The sequence below is a fragment of the Pelodiscus sinensis genome, chromosome 5, assembly GCF_049634645.1.
Source record: "Pelodiscus sinensis isolate JC-2024 chromosome 5, ASM4963464v1, whole genome shotgun sequence".
Classification (NCBI taxonomy): Eukaryota; Metazoa; Chordata; order Testudines; family Trionychidae; genus Pelodiscus; species Pelodiscus sinensis.
In genome coordinates this window covers 15,232,803-15,247,563 of record NC_134715.1, presented here as the reverse complement: position 1 = coordinate 15,247,563, position 14,761 = coordinate 15,232,803, and the positions used below count along the sequence as shown (strand labels likewise).

At 46.8% G+C, this 14,761-nt stretch overlaps 1 protein-coding gene across 9 annotated transcripts in view; it reads right to left on the bottom strand.

The window, feature by feature from the left end:
* The window catches only part of LOC102463931 (putative E3 ubiquitin-protein ligase HERC3), a 114,534-nt gene that overhangs the window by 92,646 nt on the left and 7,127 nt on the right, over positions 1–14,761 (bottom strand). For 8 of the 9 annotated variants that reach the window (XR_012904022.1, XM_075929572.1, XM_075929569.1 and 5 more), the window contains one exon: positions 4,678–4,941. Coding sequence is in view for 8 of the 9 variants with exons in the window: in XM_075929572.1 (XP_075785687.1) it covers positions 4,678–4,903 (226 nt within the window). In the remaining variant the exon portion in view is untranslated. Of the gene's footprint in view, positions 1–4,677; positions 4,942–5,801; positions 6,244–14,761 lie in introns of those variants that run through there. The other variant, XM_075929571.1, reaches the window with a different exon arrangement.

Sequence of the window (14,761 nt, the reverse complement as noted above, 5' to 3'; positions counted from 1 at the left end):
AGTCCAGTACCCTCTCACAAAACAGGGTCTTGCACCAGATGCTTCAAAGGAAAGTATAAAACCCTCCAGAGTAAACAAATAAGAAATAACCTGTTCCACAGACGAAGTTGCTTCCTAATCTCCCATTCAGTGGGTGGCTAATGCCCTGAAGAATGAAGTCTTCTATTATTTCAGTCTTTGCATCCCATTAAAACACAGAAGCTTTAATTATCCATATTGTTCTAGATGCACCAAACACATGGGAACAGATGATAAATTTCAACACCCAGGCAGTGTCTATGCTATTCAGGTGCGTTTACACAACAGGGCTTAACTCAAAATAAGCTATAGTTTATAGAAGTCAGAGTAAGAAATGCTCTAGCTTGAGAGTATTTCAACATTATTTCGAAATAACTGCCTGCTGTGTAGACGCAGACTAAGTTATTTTGAAATAACACTAGTTATTGAAATAACACCTTATGGGTGTGGTTCACATATTTGTGCTAACATGAGTACAAATAGCAGCATAGTCATAGTAGCACAGGTAGCAGTAAAGCAGTGGTTCTTAAACTTTTGGCCCATGGTCCATCCTGCTCAATGCAAACCTTTCAATGGATCAGTAGTGGCTAACAGAAACTCACTGTTAAATCTATAATTATGCCCAGGCTATTTTACTAGTGCTGCACCAAGGGAGAAAGGTTTAATTTACCCAGCAAAAAAGAAAATGTTAATTGAAATTATTAAATACATTAGATGATGAGCTGCATTTTGCTTCAACTACCCCAGACTAACACGGCTACATTTCTATCACTTAAATACATTAAGCACTTTAACTTTCTCATGTTAGTTTACCAAACTTTATTTTAAATAAAGGAAAATAATTTATGTCCACAACAAAAGTTTTCAACATTGTCTTTATTTGTGGCAGGAGTGGAGAACTGTTTTGAATCGGGAGCCACTGACCCACAGAATATCAGTCGGGGACCACACAAGTAAGAAGCAAAAAAAACCAACCCCTCCAAAAACTCCCAACCCTCACTTATGTGGCCCCCCTAATACCTCACTCCTCTGATGCTCCAGCCCTATGCTGGGAGGACTGAGATTCAGGGCTTCCCACAGGCCAGATTAACTCTTCTGGGGTTCTGGAGTTGTGGACCCCCATAGGCTCTCCAAAAATGAGGAGTTCAGTGTGCAGGACAGGGCTGCCATTGGGTGGGATGAGGATGAGAGTACAGAATCTGGGTGGGAAGTGGGGTGTAGGAGGGGGTGAGGTTGCAAAGGTCTGTGAGGGAGGTAGGATGCAGGAGCAGTCTGGGAGTAGGGTGTCTGGCAGGAGCAAAGGAGGATGCAGGAGCAGGCTAGGGTTAAGGTGTCTGGCCAGAGGGGAAGGAGGCAGAAACATGCTGGGGGTGCGGGGTTTGGGCATGAAGGGGAGAGGGAACCCTTATCTGCCTTTGTGTCCCCACCCGCTCCCAGGCACAGCCTCCTACTGCTCCCTTTGGGCAGATTCTGCCCAATGGGAGCAGCAGGGAAAGCCTCCAGGCAGTGCCGCTGTGTACTGCTGTTCCCCCAATAGGGGGAGCAGCAGTGTATGGAGCTGCTTCTGGCTATGCTTATTCCCCATGAGCCAGGTCCAGCAGGGAGGCTCGGGGCTTTATTCTACCCTCTCCAACACCCCAGCAGGAAGCTGGCACTCCAACCTCATGGGGGGGCCCCCACAAGGCTGGACAGCCATCACAGGATCCCCACTGCCATAGTCCATCCGCAGACCTCTGTTTGAGAACCACTGTAGTAGAGGCACATTCAGTCTACACGTCCCAGTTTCAGGTGGGTTTATATTTGACAAGGCTCAGTCAAGCCTCCGTGGCTGCTACCAAGTTCCTGAAGACAGGCTGCTATTTATCCTCACATCACCTCAACTAGAGCTAGCATGAGTATGAGTACACAAGCAGGGGAATCATAACTCTACTGCACAGGGTAGACATAGCCTTGACCTAAATTGGGGATGCCTAGGTGAAAAGTGCTGGTTTGGGGGTGGGGAAGGTTAAACATTTAATATTCTGTTTTCAGTAAAAAAATCACAGCCAAGAAATCCAGTTGTCTGGAACACACTGGAGTGAGGAAGATACAAAGCAGCTCCATAAAGACCAATTTTATGTAAGGTCTGTAACTCCTCCCCCCTCCCCACAAACACACACCCCAAACAACAACAAAAACAAAGCAAACAAAATAAGGGGATCGACTCACCCTCATGGGCACAAGAGAGGAGCAGGAGTTGAAAATACGCAGGCTCTGCTAGGTAGGAAAGGGCAGGCACTACCTTGTTCAAGAGGAAGAAGGACAGGGACAGACTCTGGCACAGATTCTTCTGAGAATCCTGTTGGACCTGGTGCCTAAAAGGGATTACACCCTTCCCCAGAAGAAGGAGCAATGGCAATGAATCTCTGTGAGAAGCACAGACAGAGATGAGATGTAGGGAGCAACTATTCCTGGCCAACTGCTCCCAAGGAGCCCAGAAAGTAAGGACAGTATACCTGAAAGGCTGAGAAAATGAAGCATCTTGGACAGAGCAACTGCTGACAGGAACTGGGGGAGCAAGAGGGAGCTCCTGACAAGATGCTGGGACTGAGCCACTGAATGCTTTGAGGTAAGGGTGAAGAATGTGCTGGACTATGTTCCCTCTAAGCTGTGTGGGGGCTCTGTGCTCCAGCAAGAAGAGATGCTTCTCCCCAAATCCGGTGTGGCCAGGGCAGAGGCACCTCTTTCCATCAGCGCCACTGTAGAACTGTGATGACCGGGAGACAGGCACCTCTGTACACCAGCCTCAGCAAAAAGCTGCCCTGGAGCGACAGCCTCCCTGGCCTCCACCCATCCTAACCCAGATCTGCCCTGAATGGGGGGCAGGTACCTCGTCCACAATTGTGCCCCCTGAAGTTGCCACAGCCATAGAGATGCAACTCTCACCTTCCTCTGAACAACTGTGGTGAAAGAGGGCTGCTGGGGGCGGGAGGCAGGGTGGGGCAGCCTGTACCCAAAACCCTTCATCCTCAGCCCCACCCTAGCTCCTGTACCTGGTTCAGCCTTCTGCATCCCCATCCTCTGCCCCAGCCCTAAGCTCCAGCCTCTCGGCCCCATCCCCACCACATACTGTTCATGAGCAGAGTGACTTTTGTTATGTGATACATCATCTCCATATTGATACATATCACAAAAGTCATATGGACATAAAAAATTAAAGAATGCTGGTGCTGGGACTAGGGAGTTAAATTTAGATTAATTGGCTACCTGAATAGTCAGTGCAATAAAAGGGAGCCTCACCTTTGAAATGTAGCAACAACCCCAGGGCTGTTGCTACACTTCAAAGGCAAAAGCGAGGCGGGGAGCAGTAGGCCAGCGGGGGACTGAAGTGGCAGCACTGTATGAAGTTAGGGACTCCCCCGCTGACCCTGGCTCTACGCAGTGTTGCCACTTTGAAACACCTGGTGGGGCTTCCCATGGCGTTTCAAAGCGGCAGCGCCATGTGGAGCCGGGGTTAGCGGGGGAGTCCCCAGCTGACCCTGGCTCCACACGGTGCTGCCACTCTGAAACCTTACCTTCTTTTCTCCCCTACCTTGCTGCCTCTTTCTGATAGAAGCAGCAAGTGGGTGAAGGAAGTGACTGGTCGACTAGTATAGAAGTTATCCAATGAGCATTTGCTTATCAGCTAGTTGACTAGTCTTTCACACCCCTAGCTGGGACCATGGGGAAGTGGCCCAGGGAAATATAGCAGCATTGACAGAGGGTAGAAAAGAGCAGCAAGAAACTGCTACTTACAGGATCCCTGGGCCAAGTGGGAGGGCCAAGATCCCCACTACTTGCCACTGAGGAAGTGGCTGGATTGTTGGACAGAGATACCATCCCCCAGAATAGGGAAACCCAGATGATGACCTTGCCAGAGTTACAAAGACAATGCTGTGGTTCTGGTGGTTGAGAGGGGCCATAGACAGGAATAGAGACCAACTGCTAGTGTGCAGATCACACATGTGAGCATCAGCCTTGAGCTAATCCCTAGCATGACCAGGAGGCGGCGACAGTCTGGCAATGAGGGCTGTACCCCAGGACACCCTCCTACAGGGATCTCAGAAATAATAAAACCCCTCTTGTTCCCCATCTGCCTAAAGAAACGCTGCTACCAACAACTATGTTTAAAATGAATCTGCTCCCAGTGATATCAATGACCAAGCTTCCATTGAGACCACCAGGAGCAGGATTAACTCCCAGGGTTGCTCTTAAGATTTCAACCCCTTCATTAATGAAACCTGTGATTCCACAAACAGTAAAGCCTCAAAGGCAGGAGAGGAGCAGTGTGACTAACAGCCCTCCCTTGCTAGAACGATAGGAGAAAGCAAGTCGCATATATGCAAAGTAGGAAACTTCTGCTTCAGATTGCCTATGCCCATATTGAAGCCTCTACCTTTAGGCAATGCTTGGATATATCAGGTTATTTTTCCCCACACTCCACAGTTTAACTATCGATTCCAATAACTAAACTCATACCCCTTATCCTGCACCTTAATTTTGTACAATTAAGCAGCCCCATCAGCTCCATTTATTATTGAGTCACCAAGAATTCATACAAGAGTTTTCACATGAAGAATCAAACGCACACATACCCCACCATTGCAGTTGGTGTTTGAAGTATGCAAAAAATCCATGTACCTGGCTTGCTTCCCTCTCTCTGATGGCCTAGATGTCCTTTGGTGTTCAAGCCACAGGTATAAACATCTCCATTCTCCAGTAAGAAAACAGAATGGTTGCCTCCACAAGCCACCTCCTTGATGTTTCTGTCATGCATGAAGCCATATACCTGTGGCTCAGGGATGATTGCTTGGAGATTGCTACCTATCCCAGACTGGCCAAAAGACCAACACCCCCAACATAACATTTTCTCGCTCTTCAGGGAGTCATGTAGCTTCTTCCTTCCTGGGGAAGAGGAGAAATGAAAGGTGATCAACAAGCAATGTAGCCACACATTAGTTTTCTGAGCAGGAAGCAGAACCAAAAGAAAAGTATTTCCTGTCTAATAACATTTGTGTACTGTACTTGCTACATGGATTGTTCTTTAACCCTTACCAATAAATAGAGCATTAGACAGGGGAACTAGGACATGTGGGCTCCACTCCCCACTTGTAAGTTACAGCTACTGTGCCTTAGCTGCCCAGGCATAAAATAGGGATACAGTGCTTATGAATCAAAACACTTTAAAAGGAAGCAAAGAAAAGCACTGTAAGAGTGTTAAGTATTGTTATTTAGACAAAACTCTTCTGCCTCAGACTCTTGGACTTGGACTTTGCTCTATCCCCACCTCCAGGGCAGCCAGGCTTGAGTAGGCTCAAACTTTTGTCCCAACTCCTAAGGTTGTGTAATAATTTTTAATTATCAGAATCGCAGTGCAATGAAATGTAAGGAAACCTGCTCTAATCTAAATGGCTTGGGCACAACAGTTTATAACTGTGTTAGCGCAGTGTTTTGGGCAATTACCAGACTTTAAAGAAGTGCTTTGTTGTATCTGCAAAAAAAAAAAAAAAAAAAAAACTTAAACAGTTCTTGATTAGACTGACCTCAATTATTTACAGGGTGCTGGCCAAGTGCAATACTACAGTACATTATTAGCTGAGAAATCCAGGTAGAGAAGAAATATGCACTACTGAGCATAACCTAAATACATTGTCTGTGCACAAATCTCCTCCCACCAGCCCCCAAGGCAATGAGGAGACATGTACAGGAGAAAAGCTGCACCGCAAACAATTCACATGGAGCATCACAACAGTGTCACAACTTACAGAGATATACAAACAAGATACTGATGTTGCAGTGACTTGCCCAAAGTTACTAGAACTCTTGGTTCCCCATCCTCTGTTGGGTCCACTAAGCCATATAGCAGCCAGCACCTTCAGAGGGAATAACATGGGACAAAAACCAAAAAGATATACAAAACAGGAAGGAAAGAAGAAAACATGCAGTCAATACTTCACAGTGCCATAAATCAAGCTCACTCTAGGGACGTTAGATATCGGTTAAATGAAGTCGAGTAACCCCACAAAATTTTATTGGTTAGTAGACTATTCTATAGTCCCTGGGGGCGGGACCAGCAGCCATTGTATCAGAAGCAGCAGAAGCAGCACAGGGTGCCAGGTGGGGACTGATCTGCGAGGTGAACCAGTTTAAAGGCAGCTTCCCTCATAGACCAGCTGTTTGTCGCCCTGTTCTGCTGCTTCTGAGAAAGAGGCAGCAGCACAGGGTGGCAGCAGCCTCTGTCGGGGGAGAGGGGGTGGAGGGTCTGAGCTCCCAGACTTAACCTGACCCAGAACTGAGCTGGGCTGCTGCCCACCTAGCTCTTAATACACTTGAAATGCAGAGCTGAAACTGGGGTAGGTCCCAGACCCATCACAAGCCAGGACTGAGCCAGGCTGCTGGCCAGCCTGCTAAAAATCCCTAGCTCACTCATTCTAGAAGAAGCAACTGTGAGAGCTGAGTAAATTCTCCATTAAGCCTAATCTTAAAGTATATGGGTCATCTGTTAAAACGTGTTGCACTAACAATAAAGCTGCTCATCTGAAACTTCAGAGGACTCCTTTTGTCCAGGAACAGAAGAAGACTAATTTTAGTTTAGGGGAGGAAGGAAAGGGGTAGGGGACAAAAGTCTGGGAATCCAGGCACTAAATAGCTGAGTTATTATGTCTTGCTCTATATCTTGGTTGTGGTCAGCTGTTCTCAGTTCCACTAAGTCAGGACTGAGAAGGGTGAAGTTCTCTCCTGGAATGGATATGGGGAGTCCTTCGCTGGGTTCTTTAGAATAGCAAAGGACAATCTAGGCTACTGAGTAAGCTGCATGAGTGGCCCTCATCTCTGTGGGCTGCAAGACTGTCATTACCAACATGGTCTCCTGATTCAGGAAACCTGTGTCATTTGTGGTGGATGCATTCCCACATCCACCACAAATGGTGACATTCATGAATACTGGGAGCATTGGCTCCTAGCCCCCTGGTAAGATCTCCATGGCTCCAGAACTCACCATAGCTGCCAGGAGCCAAGGGGCACTCAGCATGGCTCCTGGCAGCTGTGGCAAGTTCCCTCTGGCTTCTAGCCTCTGCCCCATGCCACAGGCCTCTGTGAATATGTGGAAATGCAAACATTGATTCTGTGAACTGTAAAGGTCTCCTGTATCGTGTATTTTTTTTTTTTTTACTAACTTCACTTGCATACCTATAATTTGGGGAGTGTACCAAATGAACCGTAGCAGCACTTGGGTTGTATGTAAGATGAGTACACGGCTCTCATAGTCAGTGCTGTGCGCAATCAGTACCCACCTCGCTTCACAGATGTGTCACTTTAGTAATACCAGTAGGGAAAAAAACCTATGTGGATGGAAACCAGTGGAATCTGATAATGCTGCGTGTGGCCAAGAGTAAACTAAATGTCTTGTGGGTAACACACAGAAGCATGAGGGGCCAACAGGTTGCCCATCACTGCTTTACAACATGCTGCAAATCCTATTTGTCTTGGGTGGCTTTTTTTTTTTTAAACACGTTCAGGGCTGTTCCCTCTCAACCACCCCTCACCTCCCATCCAACCACAATATAGACTAAATCCTCTGCACCAGAGAGTATCTGATCCTTTAGAGTAGCGGAAGTCACCTGTCAAGATTCCTGACAGAGCTGTGTCAAACTGTTCAAACTGGCTCTTACATATATAGTCCCAAGCAGAAACACAGATGTTGCTGGACCACAGAGCCCATAGACAGGCAGGATGGGTGGAACAGCCAGGAGCAAGGCAGGCTAGCCAGTGATGCAGCCTGGAACCCAATGGCACGGGGTCTGGCGGTGCAGCTGAAAGCCCAGTGGGGCCAGCAGCAGTGGAGCTGGCAAAGCCACCGAGTTCTGGCCAAGCCAGCAGTAGTGGGGCCAGAGGCCAGAAAGGAGCCTGCAGAAAGGTGGGGCTGTGAACTGGAAGGCCGGTGGCAGGGAACTTCCCCATGTCCAGCAAATTCCCTTGGTCAGGACTGGTCAGATCTCAAAGGATGCCAGACCAGGGAGGTCCAACCTGTGCTTTGGTTTTTGATTATGCTGGACACAGATGCCTGGTGAAAGACAACCTGTAGTTGATGACAATAAAAAATACACCCCAGCTGATAAACTTAGTTACCACTTCATGATGAGTATCACAGTACTTCCCTAAGAACAGGTAAGAATGCAGGGTGGTAAAAATGTGCAGGGGTTTTTTGATGGTTTTTAAAATGATATCCACTTGCATTAAACTCACACCCCCATCTGAGAATCCCACTATCCAGCCTCTCGGTAACAATACAGCCAGAGTAATCCAGAATGAGGCTGCATTTTCAGTGTTCACTCTGAGACAGGGCTGGGCAAGATGTGGCCCAGGGGCTGGATCCGGCCTGCAGACTGCATCTGGCCTGTTTCTATTTATATCCTGCTGTCCATGCCCCCAAATTTCCAGGCAGTGGTTCACACAGCAAGATCCTTTTTAAATGACACTCAGTTCCAAATCATGGCAGTACCCCAGCCACAAACCCTTTAAAGAGTCGCAGCAACACCAGGTGGCTGCCAGGCAACATGGTAGTGACGAGGCTGGGAGCCTAGAGCCCTTTGCTGTGTTTTTAAATCAAAGCCTCCAGCCCCAAACAACTCTGAGAGATGTTGTGTGCTCAGCTCTTTTGAAAGCTTAGTGCTAACACTGACGAGAAACATGTTTTTAGGAAGGTCTGTTTCCACCATCTCCATAACTGTAAAGGGCATTATTACATTTCTCAGGGTACGTCTAGACTACATGCCTCTGTCGCCAGAGGCATGTAGATTAGGCTACCAGACATAGTAAAATGAAGCGGCGATTTAAATAATCGCTGCTTCATTTAAATTTACATGGCTGCCACGCTGAGCCGACAAACAGCTGATCAGCTGTTTGTCAGCTCAGCGCGATAGTCTGGACGAGTGGGTGTCGACATCAAAGGTATTTGTCGACCACCCAGGTAACCCTCATCCCAGGAGGCTTACCTGGGTGGTCGACAAATACCTTTGATGTCGACACCCACGCGTCCAGACTATCGCGCTGAGCCAACAGCTGATCAGCTGTTTGTCGGCTCAGAGCGGCAGCCATGTAAGTTTAAATGAAGCGGCAATTATTTAAATCGCCGCTTCATTTTACTATGTCTGGTAGCCTAATCTACATGCCTCTGGTGACAGAAGCATGTAGTCTAGACATACCCTCAGGGATTTTTACTGATGTTTCCCAAGAAATGCTATATTTGCATGAAGCAGAATAAGGTCGTGTCTACACTAACTCCCGAGTTGATCTTCCACAAGATAAGTCAACAGGGGCTGCTTCTCCACCAAACTCTGCATACTTTTCTCATCTTGGTGGAATACAAGAATTGATAGGAGAGCACTTGATTTATCTCATGTAAGCAGATGGATGGTGGATCCATCACTGTGTAGTAGAGACAAGCTTCAAGACACAAATGTTTCTCCTATTTCAAAGGATGACAAATCAGAAAATTTCCAAAGGTCTCATAAGTCCCATCTGTTACTGCTTTCTTTCTAAGAGGTTGTGCATTTTAAAGTTTAAGTTAACATTCTTTTTTTAAAACTCCATCATGTAAGAATGCAGCAAGTTGTGTGTGTCGTGTTCAAATGGACTGTGTTTCCTGAATCCTTATCTACGAGACTCAAACTGGAAGCTCTCTGCTCCACTCCCAATTATATTTAAGGCCTTTACTTCTCCTCGCCCTTAATGTAGTGAGTGGAAACTCATGTTATTTGGAGTTAGAGTCTGCAAGCTCTATTAAAAAAAAAAACTTCAGCCTTGTCTGCACAACACAGTTTCGTTGACAAAAGTCAGCTTGTATTGACAAACAATGAAGGTGAACACACTGAAATGCTTTCTCTCACAGATATAACTCCCTTGCTATGCAGACATAATAAAACCACCTCCGCGAGTGGCACAGAACTTTCTGAGACAGAGACTCAGCATCAGCATAAACACTGCTCTTAGTTATGTCATCCTAATTGGACTTCAGGAGGTGACCACAGTGCTCATCCTGACTGGTGAGCAGTTTGAACTCCACTGCCCTGAAGGTATACATGCATGCATCCCTCCCACTTTTGTGGTCCTGGGAATTTTTAACATTCCTCTTCTTGTTTACCTCTTCCTGGTCTTCTGCACAGACCATTCATACAGCAGATCATGTGTAGTACACCAGAGCTATTAGATCTACCGGGTCTATGAGAAGAGACAGCTGTGAAGTCATAGCGCCACTCCAGCAATAGGAACCGATTCCTATGGCCCAAGTCCTAGGGCATGAAAGGGACACGGCACAGCCAGTGCATCTTTGGTGGGGTGAGAAGGCTGCAGAAAAGTGTTAACGTACACTGGGATGTCCCAGGAATCCTCCATAGAGGTATCTAGGAAACTTTCCTGTAGGTATTTTGCAATCCCCTTCCAAAAGTTAATTGGCAGATTATGCTGCTCTGATGCTATAGGAAACTTTGCTGCACCACGTCACAATTATTTTTGCAGAAACCAGAGTGGCACATAGGCAAGCAGCACACAGAGCTGGTCTGAAGCCACATGCAAGCAAGAGACACATCCTTGCATCCTGGTTTGCCCTTAGAAATGAAATATTGATTACCCCAGCCTATGGAAAAGGGTATCATTATTCAGAAGAGTCTCCCTTGGTGCTTTGCAAACCACCCCAACCTTTGTTCATTCTTCCCAGTTCTCCCCTGCATCTTGCCAAACTCACAATATTTGGGACTTGTGCCAACCAGTGTGTTACCCGTGGGACAATGAGAAAGAAGTGTGTATAAAAGTTGTGATTCACAGCTGTGAATTACTCACAATACTGTCTCTTGTTTCCTTGGCTTCTGCGCATGTGTCCTTGAAGACTCACTCCTCCACACTAGGGAGGAAGGGAGGGGGGAGGAGGAGAGCAAGAGCCAGTGCACCATGTCCGCGAGGGGAGGGGGAAGAGGAGGCAAGGAGGAGTAAGGGGGACCGGGCGTGAGCCAGGAATGAGCTGATTCCCGGCTCATGCCCAGTCACAGACACTGCCCCGTTGCTTTTTAATGGATTAAGAACCTACCGGCTCTTAAGACATCTAAAAATCAGAAGCGCAGCGGGGGGGACCTGGGCACAAGCCGAAACAGCTGATTCCCGGTTCCTCCTGGGTCCCCCCGCTGTACTCCAGTCTTTTAATTGTATTAAGAGCCTTCTGGTTCTTAATATATTTAAAAGGCAGAATCACAATGGGGCCAGGAGCTAACCCCGCTGCGGCTCCCCTGCTTATTGACTAATCGATGGAAAATCCATTGAGTAGTCTATCAGTTGATTAAACTAAATTGAACATCCCTACTCCACACCAGAGGAATATCTCTGTTAGGGTATGTCCACACAACAGGGACAAAGTCGAATTAAGCTATGCAACTTGAGCTATCTAAATTGCGTAGCTTAAGTCAAAATAACATATTTCGGTTTTTGGCACTGTGTGCACAGCAGGAAGTGAAATGAAGAATGCTTTTCTTGCAGGCACTTGTAAGGGAAGTCAAAGGAAGAGTGTTCTACTCCTCATAAAAATGAGGATTACAAGATTTAGAGTAAGTCGTCTTCCAGCTGGCCATTATTTCGAAATAACGGCTTTCAGTGCAGACACGCTCTTTGTTATTTTTGAATAACAGATGTTATTCCGAAATAACGCTGCTGTGTAGACATACCCTTAGGTAAGGCACTGAACCAGGAGGAGTAAGGAGGGTAAGTTTCACTCAGTGCTTAAGTCTGCAGATACAACACATTATGAAATAATTGAATACAGGGAGACAATTCCTGGATATCCTGGAAAGAAGAGATGGACAGGAGTAGATGATTAAGCTACTGGGAGAACCAGACAGAGATACTTAAGCCCCTCATCATGCTGCAGTTAGAGTACTCCTCTGTATGAGTTCCCTTGCAGCTAATGCAGAATTTCATTCCATGCCTGCCCAAGCGTCTCACCACATTTTGTGCATGTTCCTGGTCCCCTGCAGAAATCCTTGTACTCCACACATAGGGACTGGTTTCAAAGTGAAAGTTGGAGTTACACTCAGCCGCGAGAGCCATAACTAAGAGACTTATCTCATTTCCATTGCCCTAGTTTGACAAAAAAATTGTTTTGTCCTATTATTAAACTTCCTTCTTTGATACAAATTGACTTTTTATTTGTGTCATACACACATTAGTTGGTGCTAACATTTAAACACAGCGGCTATATGCAGAAACATTTGTTCACTACAATTAAAGCTCAAGAAGCAAGCCCTATGGGGGCCATTCAAGGAGGTAAGTAAACAATGCCTGGCTGAATGCTTAGACATTACTAGGAATCATTGTCAAAATGCTCTTTCAAGGCCTCCCTGATTCGAATAGCCATACACTGTGCCCCTCTAATTGCCCTGGTTTCTGGCTGCTCAAAATCAGCAGCCAGTCGATCAACCTCAGCACTCCACCCCTGAGGAAACTTTTCCCCCTTCACTTCACAAATATTATGCAGAACACAGCAGGCCGCAATGACCATGGGAATATTTTCCTCATCGAGGTCTAACCGGCCAAAAAGGCAGCGCCAACGGCCTTTTAATCGGTCAAATGCATGTTCGACGGTCATTCGACACCTGCTGAGCCTGTTGTTGAAGCATTCCTTGCTGCTGTCTAGGTTCCCAGTGTAAGGCTTCATAAGCCATGGAAGCAAGGGATAGGCGGAGTCTCCCAGAATAACTACTGGCATTTCAACATCCCCTATTGAGATCTTCTGGTCTGGAAAGAAAGTCCCTGCTTGCAGCTTCCTATACAGTCCAGTGTTCCGAAAGATGCAAGCATCATGCACCTTCCCTGACCACCCCGCATTGATGTCAGTGAAACAGCCCCGGTGATCTACTAGCGCCTGCAAGACCATTGAAAAGTAACCATTTTGGTTGATGTACTCCCTCGCAAGATGGTCTGGAGCCAAAATTGGGATATGAGTTACATCTATTGCCCCGCCACAATTAGGGAATCCCATTTCCTCAAAGCCTTCAATTATTTCCTGTACGTTGCCAAGAGTCACAGTCCTTCGTAGCATGAGGCGATTAATGGCCCTGCACACTTGCATCACCACAGCCCCCACAGTGGACTTTCCAACTCCAAACTGAGTCGCGACTGACCGATAGCAGTCTGGTGTTGCCAACTTCCACACAGCAATTGCCACTCGCTTTTCCACAGTGAGAGCAGCTCTCATTCTGGTGTCCTTGCGCCGCAGTGCTGGGGCAAGCTCTGTGCACAATTCCAGGAAGGTGGATTTGCGCATCCGAAAGTTCTGCAGCCACTGCTCATCATCCCATACATGCATCACAATGTGATCCCACCACTCAGTGCTTGTTTCCCGAGCCCAGTACCGACGGTCCACCGCGTGCAGCTGTTCCGTGAATGCCAGCAGCAGTCTTGAATTATTTGTTTCCATGGCAGCCAGCAGGGCAGGCACCACCGATTCATTCTCTGTTTCACAGCTCATGAAATAATGCAGGACCAGCCGTGTTGTGTTCATAACGCTCATCACCACAATGGTCAGCAACTCAGGATCCATGCTGTCAGACAGAGATGATGGGTGCACAGTTTACAAAGGCTGTTGAAAAACAGCACAAAACAAAGATGGAAGCCCATGGAATTATGGGATGGAAATAACTGCATCATGGAACGGCAAGCACACCCCATGATGCACCATAATCTATTCCCAGAGCTTCCAGTGGCAAAAAGTAGCTTCCCACAATGCAACGCTGTCTCTGCCATTGCAAAAGCAATGACTGGACAAGCTTCACCGATAAAAGCAACACCGTGTGGATATGCACAACCAATGTAATTAAAGCAGCTTATAATTGTTGACCTAACTTACTTGATTTAATGTAGACAACCCTTTATCCTGATGACCACCCTATTGAAATTTTCCAGATAGGCAGTAGGCAAAGGGAATATATACACATACACATAAGCCTAAGTTTTCAAAAGTGACTAGCCATTACAGGTGCCCAACTTGAGGCACCTCTGGAAAATGGAATCTGATTTTTCCAAAGGTGCCAGCCTGTGAAAATGAAAGCCCCATAAATTATCTCAGAGTGCAGACGCAACATGTGGGGGAGGGGGGAAGTGTGTGGGATCAAATGCGCACCTCAGATTGGTGGGGAAGTAGAATGGGCTTTTTCTTTCCAGTGGCACATTTAGATGCTCACCGTGGCAGTTGCACAGGGAGTGGGACAGAGCTGCTTCTGCCTGAATGAGCATGGCTGAGAGATAGCGGCGGCCCAGGCTCAGCTGCTGAAGAGAGGGCTCGTGCATGCTGGGGAAGGAGGATTTCAATACTCCAGAGACCTCACCAATGCCAAGTAGAGCTGAACAATTGCCTACCATGTCTTACATACAGCGAGCCTGTTAATAAGCCTTGTCATCCCTGCTCCCAGGAAGGCTTCACTGCATGCTCTGCAGTATCAAGCTTAAATAAGCTTAATACTGCAGCACCCACAGTGTGTGTAACCACACTGTGATTTTTAGTAGTTACACGGTTACATTTATAAACAAATTTTAGCATCCCTATTGGTGACTCACTTCAAGTCACTAGTCCCTTATTTAAGTTAGTTCAGAAGCTGCAAGATGAAAGATCTTTGAGAAACCCAACCACAGCCCATGTCTGCTGTGTTTCTCACTGATTTTTCAATGAAACCTGAAATATAAATCT